The sequence below is a fragment of the Anolis sagrei genome, chromosome Y (assembly GCF_037176765.1).
Source record: "Anolis sagrei isolate rAnoSag1 chromosome Y, rAnoSag1.mat, whole genome shotgun sequence".
NCBI lineage: Eukaryota > Metazoa > Chordata > Lepidosauria > Squamata > Dactyloidae > Anolis > Anolis sagrei.
In genome coordinates, this window is record NC_090035.1 from 38,063,427 (window position 1) to 38,090,140 (window position 26,714).

At 44.9% G+C, this 26,714-nt stretch overlaps 1 protein-coding gene across 2 annotated transcripts in view; it reads right to left on the reverse strand.

The window, feature by feature from the left end:
- Nucleotides 1–24,928, reverse strand: part of LOC132780408 (fibronectin type III domain-containing protein 5) — a 103,385-nt gene extending 78,457 nt beyond the window's left edge. The window contains exon 1 of one of the 2 annotated variants that reach the window (XM_060784112.2): nucleotides 24,042–24,928. In XM_060784112.2, the coding sequence (XP_060640095.2) occupies nucleotides 24,042–24,138 (97 nt within the window). In that variant the 5' untranslated portion in view covers nucleotides 24,139–24,928. Of the gene's footprint in view, nucleotides 1–13,557; nucleotides 13,905–24,041 lie in introns of those variants that run through there. The other variant, XM_067461959.1, reaches the window with a different exon arrangement.
- Between the last annotated feature and the right edge of the window lie 1,786 nt (nucleotides 24,929–26,714).

The following is a 26,714-nucleotide window of genomic DNA, read 5'->3' on the forward strand; positions in this document are numbered from 1 at the left end:
TGCTGTCCTAGACACGCAGCCTATATCACATCAACATTATGGGGAGGCTCAAGAGGAGATCACCTCAGACGTAGACAACCCTCAGGCTTGGAGGAATGTCACCCTTAGAAAGGGACATAGGACCCGGAAGCCTCCTCAGAAAACTTATGCTCAGCTGCAGTTACACAATAGATTCCAAATTCTCACACAGCTATCACTTGACCAAGAAACACAACACATTGAGGAAGACCAGAATGGCTTAGACACTGATCAGTGGCTTGTCCTTGATCAGTGTGTGGGGGATAGCCCTGATTGGGACAACACTTCAACACATTCACACTTAAACAATCATGCAGGTGTACCATCCCCAACCATAGACCAGGTGCAACAGGAACACATACAGAAGAACGCTAGGCTCTTGGACGAATCTCAATGGATTGTCCTTGATGAATGCACTGGGGATGTCGAGGAGGAGGACAACACTTTACACCTACACAATGCACACCAACAGGATCACTTTACTGGGGACCTACACACTACATTGCGCAAAAGGGGCCCTGCCAATCCTGAAAGTAAAACGGGCCTTGGTAGTAGGCAACTCCCTCCTTAGAGGAACAGAAGCCGTCATTTCCAGACTGGATGGGATGGCTCGAGAAATATGCTGCCTACCGGGGGCAAAAATACACCATATCACTCACCAGGCTCCTCAAGCCCCATCACCGTCCTCCCCTCATGTTGATTCATGTAGGAACCAATGATACTGCTAGGCATACTTTTCAAAAGATCACAAATGATTTTCAAACTCTAGGAACAAAGCTAAAGCAATGTATTGTACAAGTGGTCTTTTCATCCCTCCTCCTAGTCATAAAACACGGTCCTACAAGGGCCAGAAAAATAGTATAGGTCAATAACTGGCTTAGAAAATGGTGTCAGGAGGAATGCTTTGGCTTCCTTGACCATGGCCTGCTTTTCCAGGAGGAAGGCCTACTGGCAAGGGATGGGGTGCATCTCACACAAGTAGGAAAACACCTTTTTGCTCACAGACTCGCAAACCTCATTAGGCGCACTTTAAACTAGGCCCACTGGGGGAGGGGGACAACAGCCTTGCGAACACTACTTTACCCACAATGTCAGGGAACCGCCAGAAGGTTAAACGGAGGACTGCACAAACACAAAAAGGACCAAGTACTGAAAGCACAATAATCCTAATTAAACAGCTCAGGGGAAGATCTCAGGGGCTCACATGTCTTTACACTAATGCACAGAGCATGGGAAATAAACATGACGAACTCCAACTTTTAGCACAACACCACAAATATGATATCATAGGCATCACTGAAACCTGGTGGGATGACTCCTATCACTGGAATGTAGACATCGAGGGCTATAAACTCTTTCACAGAAACCTAACAAAGGGGAGAGGAGGCGGAGTAGCCTTATATGTCAAAAACTCTTATGCTGCAGAAGAAATGCATGATAGCAATCCGGGAAACCAGCTTGAAAGCATCTGGACAAGAATCAAGGGAACTGGGACTCAAAAAGATCTTGTTGTAGGAGTCTACTACAGACCTCCAAGCCAGGAGGAAGAACTTGATGAAGTCTTCTGCCAACAGTTGACCAAACAGGCACAGAGAAGAAATGTAATAGTCATGGGCGATTTCAACTATCCCGATATTTGCTGGAAAACAAACTCAGCCAAGAGTACAAAGTCCAACAAATTCCTCGCTTGCCTTGCAGATAATGTCATGGTCCAGAAGGTAGAAGAAGCAACAAGGGGATTGGCTACTCTTGATCTCATCCTAACAAATGCAGAGGACCTGATCGATGCGGTTGAAGTGGTAGGATCATTAGGGGCAAGTGACCATGTGCTCCTACAATTTGAGGTACAAAAGAAGGCTGAAACGAAGACAAGTCAAACCCGCATTTTGGACTTTAGGAGAGCTGATTTCCAAAAAATGAAGGAAACACTGAGCAGCATTCCGTGGACACAGATACTAAAAGACAAGGGAGTTACGGATGGATGGGAGTTTCTCAAGATTTAAATACTCAAGGCGCAGATGCAAACCGTGCCAACAAAAAGAAAAAATAGGACAAGTGCAAAGAAGCCAGAATGGATGTCCAAAGAACTTCTAACTGTGCTGAGACACAAAAGAGACATGCACAAGAAGTGGAAAAAGGGAGAAATCACCAAAGAAGAATTCAAACAAATAGCCAACAGCTGTAGGGAAAAGGTCCGCAAGGCTAAAGCACAAAACGAGCTCAGGCTTGCCAGGGACATTAAAAATAATAAAAAGGGATTCTTTTCTTATGTCAGTAGAAAAAGGAAAAACAAGGAGGCGATAGGGCCTCTTCGAGGAGAAGATGGAGCAATGCTGACAGGGGATAGGGAAAAGGCAGAACTGCTAAATACCTTCTTTGCCTCAGTCTTCTCACAAAAAGAAAGTCATCTTCAACCTCAGCAAGACGGAGTGGATGAGGGATTTGAGGACATCCAACTCCAAATTGGGAAACAAGTCGTACAGGAATACCTGGCCGCTCTAAATGAGTTCAAGTCCCCAGGGCCAGATCAACTACACCCAAGAGTATTGAAGGAACTAGCGGAAGTCATTTTGGAACCATTGGCAACCATCTTTGAGAGTTCTTGGAGAACAGGAGAAGTTCCAGCAGATTGGAGGAGGGCCAATGTGGTCCCAATCTTCAAGAAGGGAAAAAAGGATGACCCAAACAACTATTTATTTATTTATTTATTTATTTGCTTCATTTTTATACCGCATTTTTCAGCCCTTAACAGGCGACTCAATGCGGTTTACAGTGCAATTAAAACACAACAATGCAACAACAGGATCGATGACGTCAATCCACAATTAACAATCAGACAGGACAAATCAACAAACAACATATATAACGCCTCAGTTGAAATCAGATCCGTTCTCATAGTCGTTGTGCCGTTCCTATGTTCCATTTACCGTCTTCCTTGATTAGTTGCATTGCTTAGCCAAACGCTTGTTCGTAAAGCCAGGTCTTGACCATTCTCCGAAACGTCAGCAACGAAGGTGCCTGTCTGATGTCTGCCGGCAAGGCATTCCATAGCCGAGGGGCCACCACTGAGAAGGCCCTGTCTCTCGTCCCCGCCAAGCGCGCCTGTGACGCAGGCGGGATTGAGAGCAGGGCCTCCCCAGACGATCTTAATGTTCTAGTCGGTTCATAGGTGGAGATGCGTTCGGAGAGGTAAGCGGGGCCAGAACCATTTAGGGCTTTATAGGCTAAAGCCAGCACCTTGAATTGTGCCCGGTAGCGGATTGGCAGCCAGTGGAGCTGGCTCAGCAGAGGAGTGGTGTGCTCCCTGAGTGCCGCTCCCGTTAGCAACCTGGCTGCCGAGCGCTGGACCATCTGAAGCTTCCGGGCAGTCTTCAAGGGCAACCCCACGTAGAGCGCGTTGCAGTAATCAATCCGGGATGTAACCAGAGCGTGGACCACCGTGGCCAAATCAGACTTCCCAAGGTACGGGCGCAGCTGGCGCACAAGTTTGAGTTGTGCAAATGCTCCCCTGGACACCGCCGAAACCTGGGGTTCCAAGCTTAGCGAAGAGTCCAGGATCACACCCAAGCTGCGAACCTGCGTCTTCAGGGGGAGTGTAACCCCGTCCAACACAGGCTGTAACCCTATACCCTGTTCGGCCTTTCGACTGACCAGGAGTGCCTCTGTCTTATCTGGATTCAATTTCAATTTGTTCGCCCTCATCCAGTCCGATACAGCGGCCAAGCAACGGTTCAGGACCTGAACAGCCTCCTTAGTAGTAGGTGGGAAGGAGTGACAGAGTTGGACATCATCTGTGTACAGATAACACTGTACCCCAAAACTCCGGATGATCTCTCCCAACGGCTTCATGTAGATGTTAAATAACATGGGGGACAATATTGAGCCCTGCGGAACCCCACAAGTCAATGGTTGTGAGGTAGAGCAGTTGTCCCCCAGCAACACCTTCTGAGTACGATCCTCTAGGAAGGACCTGAGCCACTGCAGAGCAGTGCCACCAAGGCCCATTCCCGCGAGGCGTCTCAGAAGGATACCGTGGTCGACGGTATCGAAAGCCGCTGAGAGGTCCAGCAGAACTAACAGGGACACACTCCCCCTGTCTAGCTCCCTGCGCAGATCATCCACTAAGGCGACCAAGGCTGTCTCGGTACCATGTCCCGGCCTGAAACCAGACTGTGCCGGATCTAGATAATCAGTGTCTACCAAGAATACCTGGAGTTGTGAGGCCACCACACGTTCCAGGACTTTGCCCAAAAAGGGGAGATTGGAAACAGGCCGATAGTTGACGAATTGAGTGGGATCCAGTGATGGTTTTTTCAACAGCGATTTTATCACAGCTTGTTTTAAGCTGGCTGGAATTTTGCCTTCCCGAAGGGAGGCATTAACCACCACCTTCACCCACTCGGCCAATCCCCCTCTGGCCTTCTTTAGAAGCCAGGATGGGCAGGGGTCTAGGATGCATGTGGTTGCCCTCATTCCTCCAAGTATCTTGTCCACATCCTCAGGTTTCACCAATTGAAATGAATCCAACGAAATCGGATAAGCAGATGCTCGTGTTACATACTCTGAGACTGCCGTTAACATGGTGTCCAGGTCAGAACGGATCAAAGCGACTTTGTCCGCAAAGAATCGAGCAAATGCTTCACAGCGGGCCGTCGAGTTGTCAGGGTTCCCATCCGGCGTGGTGGGATTTAATAGACCTCTGACAACTCGAAACAGCTCAGCCGGACGGTTCTTTGTGGATGCAATATTGGCCGTAAAGAAAGATTTCTTTGCCGCCTTTATTGCCACGGCATATGCCCTAAGAAGGGCAACATACCGTGTTCGATTTAACTCGCTCGGGTCCGAACACCACATGTGCTCTAGTCTCCTCTTCCTTCGCTTCATCGCTGCCAGCTCCTCGGTGAACCAAGGGGCTGGTTTAGCTCGGCTACTTGAGAGGGGACGTTCCGGAGCAATCGTGTCTATTGTGCTAGTCATCTCCCCATTCCAGAGAGACACCAGGGCATCAACAGGATCACCAACCGAGGAAGCGGGAAAATCCCCAAGAGCTGTCAGGAATCCATTCGGATCCATAAGCCTCCTGGGGCGGACCAACTTAATGGGTCCCCCACCTCTGCAGAGGTTAGGAGGTGCAGTAAGTCTAAAGCTGACCAGATAGTGGTCGGTCCATCGCAACGGAGAGATGGATAACTCCTCAACACCGCCACTTTGCTCCCATCCCTGACAGAAAACCAAGTCCAATGTGTGTCCAGCACTGTGAGTGGGGCCAGATACCTGTTGGGACAGCCCCATGGTTGCCATGGAAGACATGAAGTCCTGAGCCGCTGCTACTAGGGTAGTCTCGGCATGTACATTGAAGTCCCCCAGCACAAGAAGCCATTGGGACTCCAATGCCAGGCTCGAGACCACCCCTGCTAGCTCATGTAGGGAGACCGTAGTGCAGCGAGGTGGGCGGTACACTAACAGAATCCCTATTCTGTCCCGGTCACCCACCCTCAGGTAGACACATTCAAAATTAGTTGACTGCAGGATGGGGCCTCTGGTCAGGGGGATAGAATTTTTATAGACTACTGCAACTCCGCCTCCCTGCCCTCCAGGTCTCGATTGGTACTGTATGGAGAAGCCTGGTGGACAAAGCTGGGTCAAATTTACTCCTCCGGCTTCGTCCAACCAGGTCTCCGTAATGCACGCCAGATCTGCCCGCTCCTCCAGAATTATATCTTGGATGAAAGATGTTTTTCCGTTGACAGATCTGGCGTTCAACAGCACCACTTTCAACCCAGAGGGACCGCCATCCTTGGTACACCCACTTGCCACATCAGGAGACCAATTACAAGTTCTTAAATTTCTTTTTCTATCCCTAGGACGAATTTGAGTTATTTTAAATTTTCCATTATTTCTAGGCCGAATTGGCGGTCTCCCTTTCCCGCATCTCCCCCTCCCCGTTATGGTTTCTATGGGGACCCCTTGGCCAATGGAATACCTCTCTTCGTCCATATTGCACTTCAAATTTGTGGCTTCATCCCATAGTTCTTTCCAAATTATTTGTTCTAATGACTCCTCTTTGTGCCATACAACCTCCTTCCAGCCCTTTCCTAACCTTGCAATGCTATTTCTAGGATCTAGCCCCCCACTCCACCCTCTATTCCCTTCCCAGTTTACCAACAATGCTGTTAACAGATACCAAGGGATGAGAGCCGACATGGGTGAGCAGCACTGGAGCAGTGTTGGTACAAGTCACTAGCTTCAAGTATTAGCAGGTGTTAAAGTGCAAGATGCAATAAAGTGCTTTAACCTAACATGTTGTTAACAGTTAAAGTGCTGTAATGGAGGCTTAATGGCATTAAAGTGCAAGAGTTTAAAGTGCACCTAGTATTAAAGTATCAAAAGTCTAAAGTGCAGATTATACCTAGTGGCTTAAAGTGCTGGCAGACGGAGAATTAGCAGCGTTGGCCAAGATGGTCATAATAATAATGTGGCAACAGTGCAACAAGATGTATTTGTATAGTCAATCCTCAGTTGTAGTTAAATCTGATTGCCATTTAACCCCCCTCCCCCCAATACATCAAACATAGGGCAGAGTCAAAGGGTAGAGATCTTATGAGAATCTATAAGACGATAGAACTTTACAAGGAATGGTAGATAAGGGCCCCAATGGCTACTAGAATCTGATGCTAGTTGATAATATGATGTTGAATTAGTAACGTTTCTTCCGGAATGGAGGCGATAGATGAAGGATAACAATGAAAGATGATGTCTCAAAGAAGGTGGCTGATGGTAACTCTGTAACAGCAGCTATGTCCAAAAATGATTCCAGCCAACCAAGCGATGGACTCACAGCCTCAAGGTGGTGGTATCCTTTAGTAATGAATCGCTGCCGGAGTGGAGGTCACGGGGGAACTGCTGCACTCCAGATGGTCTGCTCTATTGGTTAGGTTCACTCTGACTCCGATAGGGGGAGCCCGGCCAGGCCGCTCCTGGAGTTTCCGCGAGATGGAGATACGGCGGTGTCACTTAACGGCGCAGAGATGTCGTCATCCAGGGCGCGCCGAGGTGTCCAACCAAGATGGAACACAGAGACAGCGCCACCCAGGGACGCGGAGGAGTCACAGCGCCGCGGACAAGGGGATCCGGCCAAGCCGCCCCCAAGTCCCCGCCGAGAGCAGGACGCTGAGGTGTGGAGACAGCCCCCCGATAGGCACGGGAAGACCGCGACCCCAGCGTGGGAGAGCTCCCCCGCCAACCGCCAAAGGGACTCGCCAGCAGGAGATGGAACGGCCAGAGGCAAGCGGACAACAACACCCCCGGCCTGCAGGCCCCAGCAGTCCAGCCGTCCGCAAGCCGGTAGGTCTATGTGGCAAATATTAATCCTCACAATCCGCAGTCCGCTCCGGCAACCCTGCGGGCTGCTTTTGGATGGCTCGGTTTGCACTCGGGCAGGGATTGTTTACAGAGTCAATAGCTCACCAATCGCCATGGTCGTTCTGGTAGTTCTGGTCGCCTTTTTTGGGTCGCAGCTGCAGCTGAGTAGCTGGGAGTAGCTGGGAGCAGTTGGTAAGTTAGGTGAGCTTTACAATCCGAAGGTCCACGAGAAGTTGAGGAGGGAGCGGTTATAGGCCAGATGGTGGTAATGAAGAGGCCTTCGCTCTACCTCCTTCCTCCTCCTTTTTCCTTTTTTTCTCTCTGGTCTTCTCACCAGTCAACCCCCCAAGGCCCCCTACGGGGTCCTGAGGTGTTACTGATCAAGGTGCCAGTGGAGAGAGGTTAAGATGGGGGAGGATGACTCCGCTCTAGCTCGGATTGAAAGTGCTCGCCTGTCCGAGTGGAAAAGTTGCTGTTAGCATGCCGCCATCTTAACCGGAACCGGAAACTACCGTCTGGTCAGCCTCACGTCGATACCAGGCAAGATTCTGGAAAAGATTGTTAAGGAAGTTGTCTGCAAACACTTAGAAACTAATGCGGTCATCGCTAATAGTCAACATGGATTTATCAAAAACAAGTCATGCCAGACTAATCTGATCTCTTTTTTTGATAGAGTTACAAGCTGGGTAGATGCGGGGAATGCCGTGGATGTAGCGTACCTGGATTTTAGTAAGGCCTTCGACAAGGTCCCCCATGACCTTCTGGCAAGGAAACTAGTCCAATGTGGGCTAGGCAAAACTACGGTGAGGTGGATCTGTAATTGGTTAAATGGACGAACCCAGCGGATGCTCACCAATGCTTCCTCTTCATCCTGGAAAGAAGTGACGAGCGGAATGCCGCAGGGTTCCGTCCTGGGCCCGGTCCTGTTCAACATCTTTATTAATGACTTAGATGAAGAGCTAGAAGGCAGGATCATCAAGTTTGCAGACGACACCAAATTGGGAAGGATAGCCAATACTCCAGAGGACAGGAGCAGGATTCAAAATGATCTTGACAGATTAGAGAGATGGGCCAAAACTAACAAAATGAAGTTCAACAGTGACAAATGCAAGATACTCCACTTTGGCAGGAAAAACGAATGGGGGATGCCTGGCTCGAGAGCAGTACGTGTGAAAAAGATCTTGGAGTCCTCGTGGACAACAAGTTAAACATGAGCCACCAATGTGATGTGGCGGCAAAAAATGCCAATGGGTTTTTGGCCTGCATCAATAGGAGCATAGTGTCTAGATCTAGGGAAGTCATGCTACCCCTCTATTCTGCTTTGGTTAGACCACATCTGGAATATTGTGTCCAATTCTGGGCACCACAATTTAAGAGAGATATTGACAAGCTGGAATGTGTCCAGAGGAGAGCGACTAAAATGATAAAAGGTCTGGAGAACAAGCCCTATGAGGAGCGGCTAAAGGAGCTGGACATGTTTAGCCTGAAGAAGAGAAGGCTGGGAGGGAATATGATAGTCATGTATAAATATGTGAGAGGCAGCCACAGAGAGGAGGGAGCAAGCTTGTTTTCTGCTTCCCTGGAGACTAGGAGACTAGAGGAGATTCCATCTGAACATGAGGAAGAACTTCCTGACTGTGAGAGCCGTTTAGCAGTGGAACTCTCTGCCCCGGAGTGTGGTGGAGGCTCCTTCTTTGGAAGCTTTTAAACAGAGGCTGGATGGCCATCTGTCAGGGGTGATTTGAATGCAATATTCCTGCTTCTTGGCAGGGGGTTGGACTGGATGGCCCATGAGGTCTCTTCCAACTCTTTGATTCTATGATTCTATGACAAATAAAATGTTTCTCAAACAACATTAATGGCTTGAACTCATCCCAGAAAAGAAAAGAATTCTTTAATAAGCTTAAACTGGAAAATTATGACATAATAGCTCTCCAGGAAACACACATATGTCACAAGCATATATCCCACCCCCGTCGAGAAAAAATTAGGTAAAATGTATTACTCTTCATACAAAAAGAAGAGAAGAGGAGTAGTAACATATATAAAAGAGAATATTGGATCAGAATTAGTATTTAAAGAACAAGAAGGTAGATGCCTCACAGTAAAAATCCATATTGGATTTACAAAAATATTGATATGTAATATATATGCACCAAACGGACCTGTCATCCTTTGTTGAATATTTGATTAACAATCTGGAACAGGTAGAATATAATGAATTATTATATGTTGGTGACTTTAATGGAGTTTTGCAACCACAATTGGATACAACAAAAATAAAGAAAAAGGGAGGAGTAGAAACAAGTATGCTCCGCCAAAAGTTTTTGGATTTAAAAAGAGATCTTGATCTGGATGATATTTGGAGAATAAGAAATGAAGAAAAGAAAGATTATACTTTTTATTCTTATAGGCATCAGTCTTGGTCAAGAATAGATATGATATGGGCTACAAAAAAATTAATGACAAAAGTACAGGACATTCTCATCCTTCTTAGAGATTTATTGACCATTGCCCAATGGAGTTAATTATTTTTCAAAGAGACGTAGTTAGAAGCTGGAGACTAAATGAGAACTTGATAAAAACGGAAAGAGACATAAATACGAAAGAATAATTCAAGATTATTTGGAAATTAACGATACAACGATAACAAATGCACAAATAACATGGGACGTGATGAAAGCGGTCCTGAGAGGACATCTGATTCAACATAGTTCTAATAGAAATGGGGAAAGGAACAAAGAAATTAAGGACTTGACAACAAAAATAGTAAATGTGGAGATGGAGTTAAAGAAGGACCCAAAGAAGACACAATTATAAAAGAAATTGAAGGTATTAAGACAAGACAAAAATCATTTGGAATTGGAATTTCTGTAACAACAAACATTTGAAAACGCGAATAAACCTGGGAAATGGTTAGCTAGACAAGTGCGGAAAAAACAACAATCAAGACAAATTATGAAGATTGAAGTTGGAAATAAACTTTTCTCAATGGATAAAGACATAATAAGTGAATTTAGGAAATATTACAAACAATTGTATTCCAAAGACTGTATAAGCAAAGAAGAAATAACAACCTATATAAATAAATTTAAGTTTCAGAAAGTGGATGATGAAACGAGGGAGCAACTGAATAAAGATATATCGGAGGAAGAAATTGAAAAAGAGATTCAAAAAATGGACTCAGACAAAGCTCCGGGTCCAGATGGATAACCAGCTGGATTTTACAAAATATTTAAACAAGAGTTGATACCTTTACTAAAAAAGATACTAAACAAAGTGATGACAAAGCAGAAAATTCCAGAGACTTGGACAAAGGCAGAAATAGTTTTTATTCATAAAGAAGGAACATTCGAAATTGAGATTCAGAATTACAGACCAATTTCACTCCTTAATACTGATTATAAGATTTTGGCGAATATCCTGGCGGAAAGAGTAAAAAAAAAAATCTGAGAAACTGGATTGAAGAAGAACAAACGGGAATTTTACCAAATAGGTTTATGACGGATAATATAAGGCTAGTATTGGATTTAATAGAATATTATGAACTGAATCATCAGAAAGAATTTGCAATACTATCCCTGGATGCAGAGAAAGCATTTGATAATTTAAATTGGGAATTTTTAAAAAACATTAATACAAGAATTGAACATGGGAGAAAAATTTATCAATGCAATAAAAGCGATATATGATTTACAAAAGGCTAAACCAAGAATTAATGGAGTTTGATATATTTAAAGGAACCAGACAAGGATGTCCCTTGTCACCATTGATATTTATAATGTCACTGGAACCATTGATGAAAGCAATACGAGAGGACCAAACGATTCAAGGATCAAGAGTTGGTAAATACGAATGTAAAATAAGAGCTTTTGTGGATGATGTTCTTGGGATAATGAAAGACCCAAGTAAAAATATACTAAGATGGATGCAGAAGATAAAAGAATTTGGGTCAGTTGCAGGATTCAAAATTAATATGTCAAAAACAAAATTACTAATGAAAAATGTAGAGAAGAAGAAACAAGATATGATTAGGGAGCAAACAGGTCTGGAAATAGTTAAGAAACTCAAATACCTAGAAGTATGGATAACGACTAAAAATGGACAATTATTGAAGAATAACTATGAAGAAGCCTGGAAAAAAATACAAAAGGATTTACAAAAGTGGACACCTCTGAAGTTATCATTTTAGATCGTATATCATTGGTTAAGATGAATATATTACCGAAGCTGATGTTTCTTTTTCAAAACCTCCTGATAATTAGAAGCCAAGCACTTTTTACAAAGTGAAAAAAAAGATATATTAAAATTTATATGGGCCAGAGGAAGACCAAGAATAAAATATAACAATTTGATTGACAAAAAAAAAGAGGGGGTCTGGGCTCACCAGACTTTAAAGCATACCACGATGCATGTGCAATGATATGGATAAAAGACTGGATACTAATGATCAAAGAAGATTTTTTAAATATAGAAGGGAATGACTTAAGAGTAGGGTGGCATGCTTATGTATGGTACGAAAGGGGGGGAAAGGAAAAGAATTTTGGTAATCACTTTGTGAGAGCATCCTTATTGAGAGTATAGCAAAAATATAATAGGCATCTTTATTGAAAAACACCTTTATGGGTCTCTCCTATGGAAGCATACCAGCGAAGACTTTTAAGTTGGAGAAAATGGCCAACCTATGAGCCGTCGCAAACTAGATTCCTGCGGGAGAAAACCTTGCTAGCAAGTCCCTGACGTCATGAGCCTGCGCCTCTCTCCCCGCCCCTTTCTCCGCCCCTTTCTCTTTGCCAGCGTGGTTTTTCCTTTGCTAGGGCAGCATTGCCTGCATTTTCTCTCAGTTGAATTCTGCCAACTGAGAGAAAATGCGGGCAATGCTGCCCTAGCAAAGGAAAAACCACGCTGGCAAAGAGAAAGGGGTGGAGAAAGGGGCGGGGCGAGAGGCGGAGTCTCGTGACGTCAGGGACATGCTAGCAAGGTTTTCTCCCGCAGGAACAGAGTTTGCGACGGGCCTATAGAGATTTGTTAAATAAGGGTACAAACAACATTAAAACAAATGAGGAACTGAAGCAAAATTTATCCAATATCACTTGGCTGCACTATATGCAAATTAAAGACTATTATAATCAGGACAAAAAGTTAGGCTTTAGTTGGGAGGAAGCATTGTGGGATAAGATCTTAAAATTAGAAAAGAAAGTAATATCAAATATTTATAATATACTAGCTTTACCGGTCATGCGTTGCTGTGGCCAACCTTCTCTCCCTCTTTCTCTCCTTCTTTCACTCCTTCCTTAATTTCCTTTTCTTCTTTCCTTTCTTCCTTCTGTTTACTTCCTTCCTTAGCTTTTTGCTCCCATCCTTCCTTCTCTTTATTTCTTTCCTTCCCTCCCTCTTTCTCTCCTTCTTTCTCTTCTTCCTTTGCTCCATCTTTCCTCCCTTCCCTTTTTTCTTTCCTTCTCTCCACCTTTTTTCTCTTCCTCTTTCCTTCCTCCTCCCTTTTTATTTTCTTTCCTCTTTCCTTCCTCCTCCCTTTTTATTTTCCTTCCTCTTTCTCTCCTTTCTTCCCTCTCTATCTCTTTCCTTCCTTCCTTCTCTTGACTTCCAGACTTCCTTTTCTTTTTTCTTTTCTTCCCTAACTTCTCTTCTTCCTTTGCTTTTTTTCTTCTCTTCCGCTTCCCAAATTCCCCTTCCTTCCTTCCTTCCTTCCTTTTGACACCTTCCCTTCCCCTTCCCTTTCTTCTTTTTTCTATCTTTCTTTCCTTTCTTCCTTCCTTCCTTTCTCCGTTCTTTCCCATCCTGCTTCTCTCCCTTTCTTCTTTCTTTCCTTCCTTTCTTCTTTCATATACCTTCTCAACTTCTCCTTCCTTACTTCCTTCATACACCTTCCCTTCTCTCCTTTCTTCTTCCTTCCTTCCTTCCTTCCTTTCTCCCTTCTTTCCCAACCTCCTTCTCTCCCTTTCTTCTTTCTTTTCTTCCTTTCTTGTTTCATATACCTTCTCAAATTCTCCTTCCTTCCTTCCTTCCTTCCTACACCTTCCCTTCCCCTTCCCACTTTTCTTCTTTCTTTCCTTCTTTCCTTCCTTCCTCCCTTCCTTGCTATTTACAACCCTTCCTCTCATTTCCGTCCGTCCTTCCTTCCCTCTAGCGCTTCCTTCCCTCCTTCCCCTTCCTCACCAATGGCGGAGCCAGATGGTGGTGTGCAGGAGCTGCCTGGGCCGGGCGTTGAGGTGGCCGATGGGCTGTCCTCGGCAGAGCCGGGCCGTGGCCTTTCCCAGCCGGGCCAGGAAGGCATGCAGCGGGGGCCTCCCGGGCAGCCTCTGCAGGTCGTGCAGCATCCTGGCCCCCAGCAAGCACAGCCAGCTGAGTTCCAACTCCCAGGCCGGGGCTTCAGCATCAGCGAGTAGGCCACGTTCTAGAACTGCAGTTCCCAGAGTGCATTGCGTGTGTACTTCCTCCCCTGGGCACTGCGCATGCTCAGTTGGTTTTTGTAATTGTGAGTTTGTTGAAATGTTGTTTGGAATTTTGATTCCCATTGTGCATACCTTGTGGGTTGAAGTATGTACACGGCAAATTTGGTGAGTTTTCGTTTTGCTGCCCTGTTGAACACCCTTTCCAATTTTATATATATATAGATTACTTACCTGGCTGACTGAAAAAGAACAGGTTAAAAACTGTATGATAAAATGGGCTCAAAATTGAAGAAGACCTATCCAAATGAAAGAGTGGGAGCAAATGTGGAACAAAAAACTAAAATATACATATGCATCTGATTTAAAAGAGAATTGGATAAAAATGTTCCACAGATGGTATACTACACCTAAACAATTAGCTAAAATGTATAAAACAGCTTCTGACAAGTGTTGGAAATGTACAGAACAAGTTAGCTCCTTTTACCATATGTGGTGGACGTGTAAAGAAGCAAAAAGGTTTTGGATGAAAATCCATGAAGAAACACAAAAGATCTTAAAAAGAACTTTTACAAGAAAACCGGAGCATTATCTGTTAGGATTTACAGATTTAGATTTGCAATTGACGGAACAAGAAGATAAACTTTTTACTTATGTTACGACCGCTGCTAGAATCGTTTTTGCTAGACAATGGAAGCAAGAATCCATTCCACCCATACAGGAATGGGTGGAGAAAATTAGAGAAATAAAGGATATGGATGAACTGACTTTTTTGTTGAAGAAAAACACAGGCAAGATAATGAGAAGAACGAATTGGGACGATCTTCAGGACTATCTGGACAATCTGAGTAAATAAAAAAAACATGAGAGACAATTTTACTATTTTTTTTCTTTTATTAAGGATAATATTTTTGAGTAATAAGAAAATATTAGCTAAGAAGATAGAATGGAAGCCAATTTTTTCCCTTCTTTTTTTCCCTTCCTTTTTTTCTTCCCCCACCCTCTCTTTTTTGAGGGTGTATTTTTGTAGAATGTGTTTTATCTCTATCTCTTCTCTCTCTTTTTTGTTTTTCTATATCTTCATTGTTCTCATTCTTTTGCTGTATTCTATATAAAATTTAATCAAATTTCTTTTTAAAAAAATTCCTGGGTTGCTATTGTTGGAAATGATCCTGGTATTTTAGGTCCTTTGAAGAGCTCGCCTATACTACTTTGATCTTGGGATTTGTAGCATAAACCAGTACTATGTCATCCTACCTGCCCAAGGCCTTTGCCCTAGAATCATAGAATCATAGAGTTGAGAAACTTCCAGTGGTGGCAAGATGGCGGACGGAGCGGTTTACTGACGCTCGTCGGTGACCGCCCTTAGTTTGAAGGTCTCTGGGGGTGTTTGCCCCCCCCAACCCGTGGAAATAACGGGCAGCAAGACCCTGGATCGAAACGTCTCCTTGGGAGACCCCCCGAATTCGTCCAGGTCGAGACTCAACTAAGGTACCTGAACACTTCAGGCGAGGACGCCAGCCACCATTATTCCGTGACAATATAGGAAGAAGAGAAGAAAGTGCGAAAAACAAAAGTAAAAGGGAACAAACAGTGAGAAAGAGTAAAGAGTAAAGGGGGTGAAGAAAAGTCGAGGTCGCAATTTCGGTAAATGCACAACCAAATGGATCGAAGTGAATAAAGAGAAGATAGAACAGAAATAAAGGCCCGAGAGAGAAAGAAACAAGAGTGAAAAACCCAGATGAAGCGACCTCTGAAGGGAGATGAGTAAGTAACGAGTAAACGGACAAAGAAGCAAATTAAACAGTCGAACAGTCGAACAACAGATTAACAGCTGAGCCATGAAAAGCTGTGAAAGAAGGAAGCCAGCAACAAGGAGCAAGGGTAAGAACGGACAACAACGAAGAGAAAGAGAAAGAGCAAGCGAGAAGAGGAGGAGGAGGAGAAGGGTGAGGAAAATAAAAAGACAAAAAGACACCAAGAGAAGAAGGGGCAGGGGAGGAAAGGCCCGGAGAGAACCAGGGCCAGAAACCTAGCCTCAGCAGGCTCGCAGCTGGCCCAGGCGGCAACATCGCAGTACTATATCCGTAAACCCCCAAACCCCATGAAGAGACAAAAGGAGTCTGTCCGTCCAGAACAGAGCACCAGAGCAACCCGCCGACCCCCCTCCATACTACCCGCCCGTAAACTTCCACGCCTCCACGCCCAGAAGATCAAGAAACCTAATAGGAAGAAAAACACAGCAAACAGCAGCGGAGAGATTCCTCACCGACCGGAGGGAAAGAGAGGACGACTGGAGGGAAAGGAGTGGAGACGATTCGCACCACCAGAGGAGAGAGGTGAGAGGAGCCCCCGAAGAAGCGGAGGAAAACTCGCGAATAGCTGAAAGCCTCGCGAGGAACCCTCCCGAGAGAAGGGAATCCCGCGAAGCTGGGAAAAATCTCGCAAGACCTCAGAAACCCCGCAAAGAGACGAGAGAGGGAAGAGAGCGAAAGTAAAATCTCGGAGGCATCCAGAAGAGTGCAGAAAGACCTCAGAAAAAAGGCGAGCAGAGAAGGAGGAACTAAAATCAGTAAGAAGTGCAAAAGGGACACAAAACTAAAAGGAACTAGCCATGTCCTCACAAAAAAGAACAGAAAAGATGGACAAGGAGAAAGATAAAGACAAAAAGGGGGGAGGGAAAAAGGAGACCCCCCCCCCCCAGAGGAACCAAATCTCAGTGACATCATGAAAGAATTGACAAGACTTCATACTGTGGTACAAAACATGCAGGACAAAAATGACAAGCAGAACACAGCCTTGAAGGAGGAGCTAAAAAGAGAATTAAAGGAAGTGAAGAAAGATATAAAGGAAGATTTACATCTCACCTTAAACAGAGAGATAACGAACGTAAGAGAAGATATAGTAAATTTGAAGCAAGAAAACAAATCTCTGAAAAATGAAAATGAAAACTTCAAAGTACAGCAATCAGAGATGGAAAAAAAGATGAAAATAATGGAGGGAACAATCAACACCTTAAAAAATCAACAAGAAGCCCAGGAACTGAGAGAAAGAGAATCTCAACTAAGATTCCGTAACTTAAGTGAAGAAGAAAATGAAGATACAAAAGGAATGATTATTGACCTAGTGCAAGATTATTAAAGACAAATCCAGACTCAACAGGAAAGACCATTGATAGAGTAATAAGAGTCAACTCTATCTACGCCAGAAAACATAATGTACCTCGAGACATCCTCGTGCACTTCACGAAGAAAAGTGAACGGGATGAGATATTAAAAGAAAATGCAAAATTCCCGATACTCCATAAAGGAAATAAGGTCGTGATCCTGAAAGAAATCCCTATAACAACCCTAGAAAAAAGAAGAAAATACCACTTCTTAACCGAAGAACTGAAAAAAAGGAACATCCATTTTAGATGGGAAAAAAGAGGGAGTAATGATCACATGGAGAGACATAAAATACTGGGTAACCTCCGAGGTAGAAGCGAAAAAATTCCTAGGAAAATTACAGGAAGAAGACAACAAAGAACAACAAACACCTCTCCCAAGGGACAAGAAATCCACCCCTGGTACGGAAGGGAAAGATGATGAAGAAGAAGGCAGCGTGGAGGAATCCCCGACAGAGGCAGGCTGGATTATGAAGAAGAGAAAGAGAGCAAGAAAGAAATCCCCGCGGACCCAACCAAACAACGACGGACCAGGAGGATCAATCCCAACAAAGGAATACAAGGTAATAAAATATAATTTTAAATGGATCAAAGAATAAAAATCATAATTCAAAATGTTAACGGACTGAATGTTCCGAATAAGAGAAGGAGAATCTGGCACTCCCTAAATAAGGAGAAGTGCGAGATAGCATGTATACAAGATACTCATATCTCAAAGAAGAATGTAATATACCTGGAACAGAATAGATTGGGGAAACTGTATTATTCTTGTAGTAAGGGAAAAAAGGGGGGGTAGCTACCTATGTAAAAGAGAACTTAACGTCAAAGCTTGCCTTCAAGGATGGGGAGGGAAGGATGTTGGGAGTTCTGATTAACATAAATGGAAGTAAGACTCTTGTTTGTAATATATATGCACCAAATGGGGGGGAAGGTGGAATTTACACAGAAATTAAGACACTACATAACAGGAATATGATGATCTAGTGATTCTGGGCGACTTTAATGGGGTCTTCGATACCCAAGTAGATAAATCAACCATGAATAAAAAAAGGACTAAGTGAACAACAGGGGCCCTACCCAGATCATGCACGCAAATACTATCAGAATTAGACGTGGTGGATATATGGTCACAACACAAGGGGGAGATTGATTTCACCTTCTACTCCAATCGTCACCAAACCTGGTCGCGTATCGACATGGTTTGGTGTTTGAAATCAATGGCAAACAAAATAGAAAAAACTAAAATACTTCCAATAATAACATCTGACCATGCCCCAATTCTAGTAACAATCCGAGAAGATATTAACAAAAGACCATTTTTTAATTGGAAATTGAAAGAACACCTAATAAAAGGAGAAAATAACCAAAATAGATATAATGAACTTCTAAAAGAATTCTTCACAATGAATAAGGAGAAAGATACGGCCATCAAAATTATATGGGATGCCTCAAAGGCCTTCATGAGAGGCCACTTTATAGAGCATGCCGCCAGAGAAAAGAAAAAACAAAAAGTAACATACGAGAAACTCAAGAGAGAACTAGAACACCAAGAAACACAAGCAAAATTACACCGATCGAACAAGAAAGCATTATATCAGGTAGAAGTACTAAAGAAACAACTAATTACCTTAGATCTCGAGGAGATGGAAAAGAAACTCAGGTATGCAAAACAGGACTATTTCGAAAACGCTAACAAAGTAAGTAGATGGTTAGCAAGAAAATTGGCTATAAAGAGGCAATCCCGTAGAATAGTGCAGATAGAAGAAGAAGGTAAAATTTGTAACAAAACAACGGAAATACTGGATCAATTTGTAAAATTCTACAGGAAATTATACATGGAGGATAAGATCCCTAAAGAAGATGTGATGAGGTTTCTAGGGGAACAGGACATAACAAAGATAACAGAGGCGCAGAGAGAAAGACTCAACAAAAAAATTTCTGTGGATGAAATACAAAGAACTATAAAGAGATTACCCCTTCACAAGGCCCCTGGCCCTGATGGTCTTACAACACAGTATTATAAAACCTTTGTGGATCAACTGACAAATCCCCTCATGAAAATTATGAACAAGACACTAGAGGAAGGAATAATCCCAGAGACCTGGAAAGCAGCCAACATAACCCTTATACATAAAGAGGGCACAGATAATACCAAAACAAAAAACTATAGACCAATTTCCCTCCTCAATAATGACTATAAAATCTTCACTAGTATTCTGGGAGAGAGAATGAAGGAAGTACTCTTGGAAAGAATAGAAGAAGATCAGAAGGGCTTTCTACCTAGAAGACAGATAAGGGATAACATACGTATCATATTAGACACAATAGAGTACTATGATAGGAAAATAAACAAAGAAGTGGCGCTATTGTTTGTCGACGCTGAAAAAGCATTCGACAATGTTAATTGGTTCCTTATTAAAGAGACACTAAAGGAGATGGATGCAGGCTACAACTTTAATAAGGCAATAGACTCCATATATTCCCAGCAGTCGGCCAACATAACAATTAACGGCCAAACATCCTCCAACTTTACAATTGAGAAGGGTACCCAGCAGGGCTGTCCGCTGTCCCCCCTCATCTTTATCCTGACCCTGGAACTATTATTGAATAGAATAAGGAAAAACGACAACTTAAAAGGACTTACACTAGGGAAACATAAGATCAAGATTCGGGCATTTGCGGATGACATAGTATGTGTGGTAGAAGACCCCCTTAATACAATTGATAAATGGTGGCAGGAATTGGAGACATATGGCTCGGTGGCTGGTTTCAAAGTGAATAAAGAAAAAACACAAATGCTAACAAAGAACATTAGCGCTAAAAAGGTCGCAGAACTACAAAAAAGAACCGAGATCAGAGTAGTAAAAAAAGTGAAATATCTAGGAGTCATTTTAACAGCCAAAAATTCCCTGCTATTTAAGAACAACTACGAAAAAAATGGCCACAAATTAGAGAAAAATTGAAAAGATGGGAATCTCTAAAACTATCTTTGTTGGGAAGAATAGCCGCAATACAAATGAACATCCTCCCCGACATTCTCTACCTTTTTCAGACCCTCCCAATTATAAAGACTAGAAAAACATTCGACATATGGCATAGAGACATCAAAAAATTCATTTGGAAAGGAGGAAGGCATAGGATCAGCTTTGTCAACCTCTGTGACAATAAGAAGCGGGGGGGACTTGCACTTCCTAATTTGCGTCTCTACCTGATGCCTCAGCCCTTTGTTGGGCCAAGGAGTGGATAAGTCTAAAAGAGGAAAAACTCCTAGCCCTAGAGGGACACGTATTGATGCAAGGCTGGCACAATTACTTATGGAGGGGCAAGGCAAAGAAAGAAAGAAACTTTAAAAACCACTTTGTAAGGGCCCCTCTTATTCAGATCTGGGAGCGATATATTAACAATTTCCACACAAAAACCCCACTCTGGTTCTCCCCAAACGAAGCCAGCCAAGTTAGGGGGGCCAGCAGAGAAAAATGGCTAACCTACAAAGAGATTGTCAGGGGAAACACTCATGAACCACTACTTAAGTCACAGGAGGAGTTGAGAATTCAGGACCCCACCCTCTCGTGGTTTCAATACCACCAGATAAAGGAAAATTTCAACTTAGATAAAAAGACCAGCTTTGGAACAGGGGAATCCTTTTGGGAAAGAATAATACAATCAGAAGGTAAACATATAAAGAAAATATACCAGCAGCTACTTAAGTGGGAGACTGAGAAAGAGCGAATTAAAGAAAATATGGTGAAATGGGCGAAAGACCTTGGGCGCCCCATTAATTATAAGGAATGGGAAGGAATCTGGTTAAAAAAAAATAAAGTACACACATTCCAATGACTATAAGGAGAACTGGTACAAGATCTTTTATAGATGGTACCTGACCCCGGCGCAAATAGCCAAATACAGCAAGGGTAAATTGGAAAATAAATGTTGGAAATGTAAGAAAGCCACCGGAACCTTTATTCACATGTGGTGGGATTGCCCAAAGATAATTTTTTTTTGGCGGGCCATTCACAAAGAAGCCGAGAAAATACTAAAAAAGAAAATCCCCATGAAGCCCGAATGCTTTTTGTTGGGTATCACAGACTTTGACAGCAATGACAGTAAGATCCTTTTTCATCTCTCGACAGCGGCCAGAATCCAACTGGCCAGTTTCTGGAAGTCTAGAGAGATCCCTACAATAGAACAGTGGTCACTAAAATTATACGATGTGATGAATATGGATCTACTGACCCAGAGACTATCTGACAATGGAAACAAAGAAAAAGGCACGGACTGGAGTAACTTTATAGAATATCTAGAAAAAGAAAAGTAAGCTCTAAGAAATTATAAGCGACGGCTCGACTATATATAGAGACTATAGGAATGTTTTGTAAATTGTAATTTGCGAACTACTTAACTGTTTGTTTCCCGGGAAGTTCTTTTTAAACTCCAACCCCCCCTTTTATTTGTATTGTATTGTACTGTGCCTTTGTCGTTGTCCCCCTTCTCCAACCTCCCCTATCCTCTCAACTTCCCCGCGCTCCCCCGTTTCTGTATGTACACCCCTCACCCACAATACCCACCCTTCCCCAATCCCGCCCATCCCTTCCCCTCATTCTGACCTTTTTAATATGTATTGAAAATGACAATAAAGTTTATATTAAAAAAAAGAATCATAGAGTTGGAAGAGATCTCATGGGCCATCCAGTCCATCTCCCTGCCAAGAAACAGGTAAAGAGATATCTATTAGAGATGTCTATCTCTTGTGCAGTCATCTCTTGCGCATCCCTTCCTGGCTCTGATGCTGGTTGCAATTCAGTGTGTTCACTAAATAGGCATAGTAAAGGTAAAGATTACCTCTCGACATTAAGAGGTAATCTGTGTCCAACTCTGAGGGGCTCTTCTCCATTTCTAAGCCAAAGAGCCGGCATTGTCTGTAGACACCTCCAAGGTTATGTAGCCAGCATGACTGCATGGAATGCTGTTACCTTCCTGCCGAAGTGGTACCTATTGATCTGCTCATATTTGAATGTTTTTGAACTCCTAGGTTGTCAGAAGCTGGGGCTAGCAGCAGGAGCTCACCTCGCTCCCTAGACTCACCAGTCTTTTGATCAGCAAGTTCAGCAGCTCAGTGGAAGGGTCTGTTTGCCTGTTTTCAGGCATAAATACCCTGAAAAAACAAGTTGTGGTCTCTAGGATGGAAATTGTATTGCAACCAGTGAGTCCATTGTATATCCAGGGTAGTTCCCATGCTAAGCCTGTCTGTCAGCACATATCCGTTTGGGATTTTAGCCTGAATTTTGAGGGATAAATATTTGGGCATTGCTTGATTCCAGAAGCTGGTGAACAATGGCATGGCAACATAATTTTTTGTTTGAGCCTGGACTTCAAAGGTATTCTCTATCACTCTGCAAATATCCTTTTCCAAGTTCCGACTGAAATCAGATTCTCTGCTCCACTGGCATCGGAATGGCTATCTTTCATCACAAATCATATGAATTTAGTCTGAATTAAAACCAGCTTTCAATGGCATCCCCTGCCCTCTTTCTCCCCTTGTAAATTCCAAACATTGGGCCCATGACTGGCCTCTTTCCAAGAAACCCACAAAGAACTGAGTTTCCAAGAGCAGAGAGGCCGATGCCTGCCTTCCAATGGCGTCCTATGATGATCACAACATTAATTTTTTGGCAATGGCTCCTCTTTTCCTTCGATCCCAGTTGGATAAAAGGGATAATCAAGTCTCATAGCCCACTGTGGCAGACACTACAATCCACAACCGACAGTGAGGTTGCTCTGGATTTTAGTCTGAACTTGTGGTGAGAGGCCAAAGGCAACGTCCTCAAAGGAAACCTCACCACGAAATCCCCTGGCTTGTTTCATGGTGGGGTTTCCATAAACCAGAAATGACTTGGGGGCAGAAGATAACAACAACAACAATAAGAGATGAGCATCTTGGATAGCTTTGGGTATCAAACAACACAGGAAAGCAGGCCAACAACAACAATAACAATAACAACTTCCATAATGTAATTGATCCCCTTCTGCCAACATACACATATAGGGATTTCCCCTACACTCTCCCAAATCCTGGATGCCTCTTACAGCCATTTGCTCAAACACCCAGGCCCCCCATTTCCCCATCTCTCTTTCCAAAAGGCCTATTAGTGCCCCACTTGTTGGCATGATGTCCCTTCCCTGAATCCTGTCGCACTATTTCCGCAGGTGAACCTGACCCTTTTGTTTTCCCACATCTCCCCTCTGCAAATCCCCTCCCCCAACCCTTTGTTCAGGTAGGTTGGGGAATAGAGTGAGGGAGGTGGAGGTTGCCCCCAGGATTTAAGGCAGAGACCTTTCACAAGTGGGACTTCCAAGACAGCTGGGAAGTTGGGAAGAAGGCTTTCCTTCCGATGCCCCAGATATCACCTGACCAAGTGATACCTGGCAGATACTTGAGTGAATCTTCCAAACAGGAGAGTGATGTTCAAGCCCTTATCTTCCAGTGCTAAGGGTCCCTCAGGTGCCTGATTTCATGGGTCTGCCAGGGAGAGGGTGGGCATCTCCCCTTTTGGACCCCAAGTTATCCCTTTCCAAGTGAACTCTTCCCAGGTGATCCCTTCTCAGGTGATCCAAGGTGATCCCTTCCCAGATGAGTCCTTCCCAGGTGGGTTCTCCCCAAGTGATCCCTTCCCAGGTGAGTCCTTCCCAAGTTAAACCTTCCCAGGTGAGTCCTTTCCAGGTGATCCCTTCCCAAGTAAACACTTCCCAGGTGATCCCTTCTCAAGTTAATCCTTTCCAGGTGATCCCTTCTCAAGTCAACCCTTCCCAGGTGATCCTTTCCCAAGTAAACACTTCCCAGATGATCCCTTCTCAAGTGAACCCTTCCCAGGTGATCCCTTCTCAAGTTAATCCTTCTCAGGTAATTCCAGGTGATCTGTTCCCAGGTGAGTTCTTTTCTGGTGATCCCTTCCCAGGAGAGTGCTTCCCAAGTTAACTCTTTCAAGGTGAATCCTTCCCAGGTGACTTCTCCCCGAGTGATACCATCCCAGGTGCTTCCCTTCCCAGGTGAGCACTTCCCAGGAGGCCCCCGTCCGGGCCCTGCTTACCTGGGTCTGCCAGGGAGAGGGTGGCCCCACTGAAGTAGAGCAGGAGGGCGGCGTGGAGGCAGAGGAGCCGGGGGTCCATCCTCAAGTGGGGGTCCATCCTCCTGCAGCCACATGGGCGAAGGGCGCCCCGAGGAGGAAGGGAGGGGGCAGGAGGAGAAGGGCCAGGAGGAGGGGGGCCCGGATCAGAGGCCCCCGGCCGCCCCCCAGGAGGCCCCCGCGTCGCCCTCGCCCTCCCCGGCCTCCCTCATTTCAGCACCACGGAGAAGGGCCCCGAGGAAGGAGAGCAGCAGCAGCAGCAGCAGGAGGAGGAGAGGGAAGGAAGGGGAAGAAAGAAGGCCGCGAGGCCGCCCCTCTCTCTCTCTCCGCCCCAGGCCCTTCTCCTCTTCCTTTGGTGGCGTCTCCTCGCGGGCAAAGTTTCGCAAAGGATGGGTCTGTCTGCCTGTCTCTGCGGGTCTGTCCGGGGGTCTCTTTGGGGCGCCTCCGGTTTGAAGCAAGGGCGCCCGAGGACAATCGGCGTGCCTCGTTTTCTTCCTCCTCCTCCTCCGCCGCCGCCAGTCAGTCAGTCAGGCAGCTCCATTGATGGCAGGGAGGGAGGGAGAAAGAGGGATGGAAGGAGAAGGAGGAGAGAGAGGAAGGAGGGGGAGAGGAGTAAGAGGGAGGGAGGGGGAAAAGGAGGGGAGGAGAGGAAGGAAGGAAGGAAGGGAAGAAAAAGAAGGGAAGAGAGGGAGGGAAGGGAGGCAGTAGAGGAAGGAAGGAAAAAGAGGGGAAGGAAGGAAAATGGGGGAAAGGAAGGAAGGAAGGAAAAGGAGGGGAAGGATGGACGGGAAGGACGGGAAGGAAGGGAGGGAAAGGAAGGGATGAAAAAGTGGGGAAGAGAGGAAGGGAAGGGAAGGAGGAGGGGAAGATAGGGAAAGGAGGGGAAGGAAGGAACGAAAAGGAGGGGAAGGAAGGAAGTGAAGGAAAAGAGGAGGGGAAGGAAGGAAAAGAAGGGGAAGGACTGAAGGATGGAAAAGGAGGGGAAGGGAGGGAGGGAAGGAAGGAAGGAAAGAAGGAAAAGGAGGGGAAGGACTGAAAGGAGGAAAAGGAGAAGGGTGGATGGAAAAGGGGGGAATGAAGCGAGGGAGGGAAGGAAGGAAGGAAAGAAAAAGGGGGAAAGAAAGGAAGGAAAAGGAGGGGAAGGATAGAAGGAAAGGGGGGAAGGAAGGAAGGTAAAGTAGGGCAAGGAAAAGAAGGAAGAAAGGGAAGGTAGGGAGGAGCAGAAGAAAGGAAAAGGAGGGGAAGGAAGAATGGAAAAGGAGGGGAAGGGAAGAAGGGAGAGATGGAAGGAAGGAAGGAAGGAAGGAAGGGGGAAAGGAAGGAAGGAAAAGGGGGAAAGGAAGGAAGGAAAATGAGGGGAAGGAAGAAAGGAAAGGAAGGAAGGAAGGGGGAAAGGAAGGAAGGAAAAGGGGGAAAGGAAGGAAGGAAAATGAGGAGAAGGAAGAAAGGAAAGGAAGGAAAAGGGAGAAAGGAAGGAAGGGAATTAAGGAAGGTAAAGAAGGAGGGGAAGGGAAGAAAAGGAGGGGAAGAAAGGGAAGGATTGAAGGAAGGAAAGGAAGAAAAAGATGTGGAAGAAAGCAAGGGAAGGAAGGGAAGGACTGAAGGAAATGAAGTAAGGAAGGAGGGAAGGAAAGAAGGAAGGAAGGAAGGAAGGAGAGAGCAGGGCTGAAAAGGAGCAGGAAGGAGGGGGAGAAAAAGGCAAAAAATAAAGAAAAAGAGGAGAAAAGAAAAAAGAGTGAGGAGAGGGGGCTGAAAGGAGGGCAGAAGAAAGGAGCGGGAGTGATTAAGGGAGAGAAGAAAAGATAAAAGGGGAGAAGGAGAGAGAGAAGAAAGGAAGGAAGGAAGGAAGGAAGGGGAGAAGGAGGGAAAGAAAGGGATGATAGGAGGGAGAATGAGGGAAGGCTGGAAAAAAGGGAGAAGGGAGAAAGGAGGGGAGAGAAAGAGGGAGACGGGGAGGAAGTAGGATTGGGAGAGAGGGCTGAAAGGAGGGCAGAAGGAAGAATGATGAAGGGGAGAAGGAGAGATGAAAAGGGGGAGAAGGAGGGATGAAAGGAGGAGAAGGGGGGAGTGGGGACAGGAGAAAGGAGCAGGAGGAAAGGAATAGGGGGAAGGAGGGAGAGAGGCAGAAAGAAGGCTGAAAAGAGGAGATGAGGGATGGAAAGAGGGGTAGGAAAAGAAAGGGGAAGTGAGCAAACGGGCTCTCCAGGCCTGAGGCTGTTAGGAATTGTGGGAGTCCAAAACACCTGGAGGCAGGCCTGTAGCCAGGATTTTGATTCGGGGGGGGGGGGAGAGGGGGCTGAGTTTGATGGGGGGGGGCTGACTGAGTGAAAGAGGGTCTACCCTAGCAAACCTTTTGTATCATTACCCCATTACCCCCATGCATATGAAATATATTGAGCATGGTGATCAGATCATGATATGAGTAAACATAACAGTTTAAATAATGTACCAGTAAGGCCTTTTCGCAGACCACCATGAGAATTTTGAAGCCCCCAAAGCCCCCCCCCCCCCGGCTACATGCCTGCCTGGAGGGCTCAAGTTTGCCCATGCCTGGTGTTAATGCACCTCATGATGTTGGCTTTTCGAACCTACTTTTCCTTTTCTTGAAAGCATTTGCAGGCCAACCTTCATTGTGGG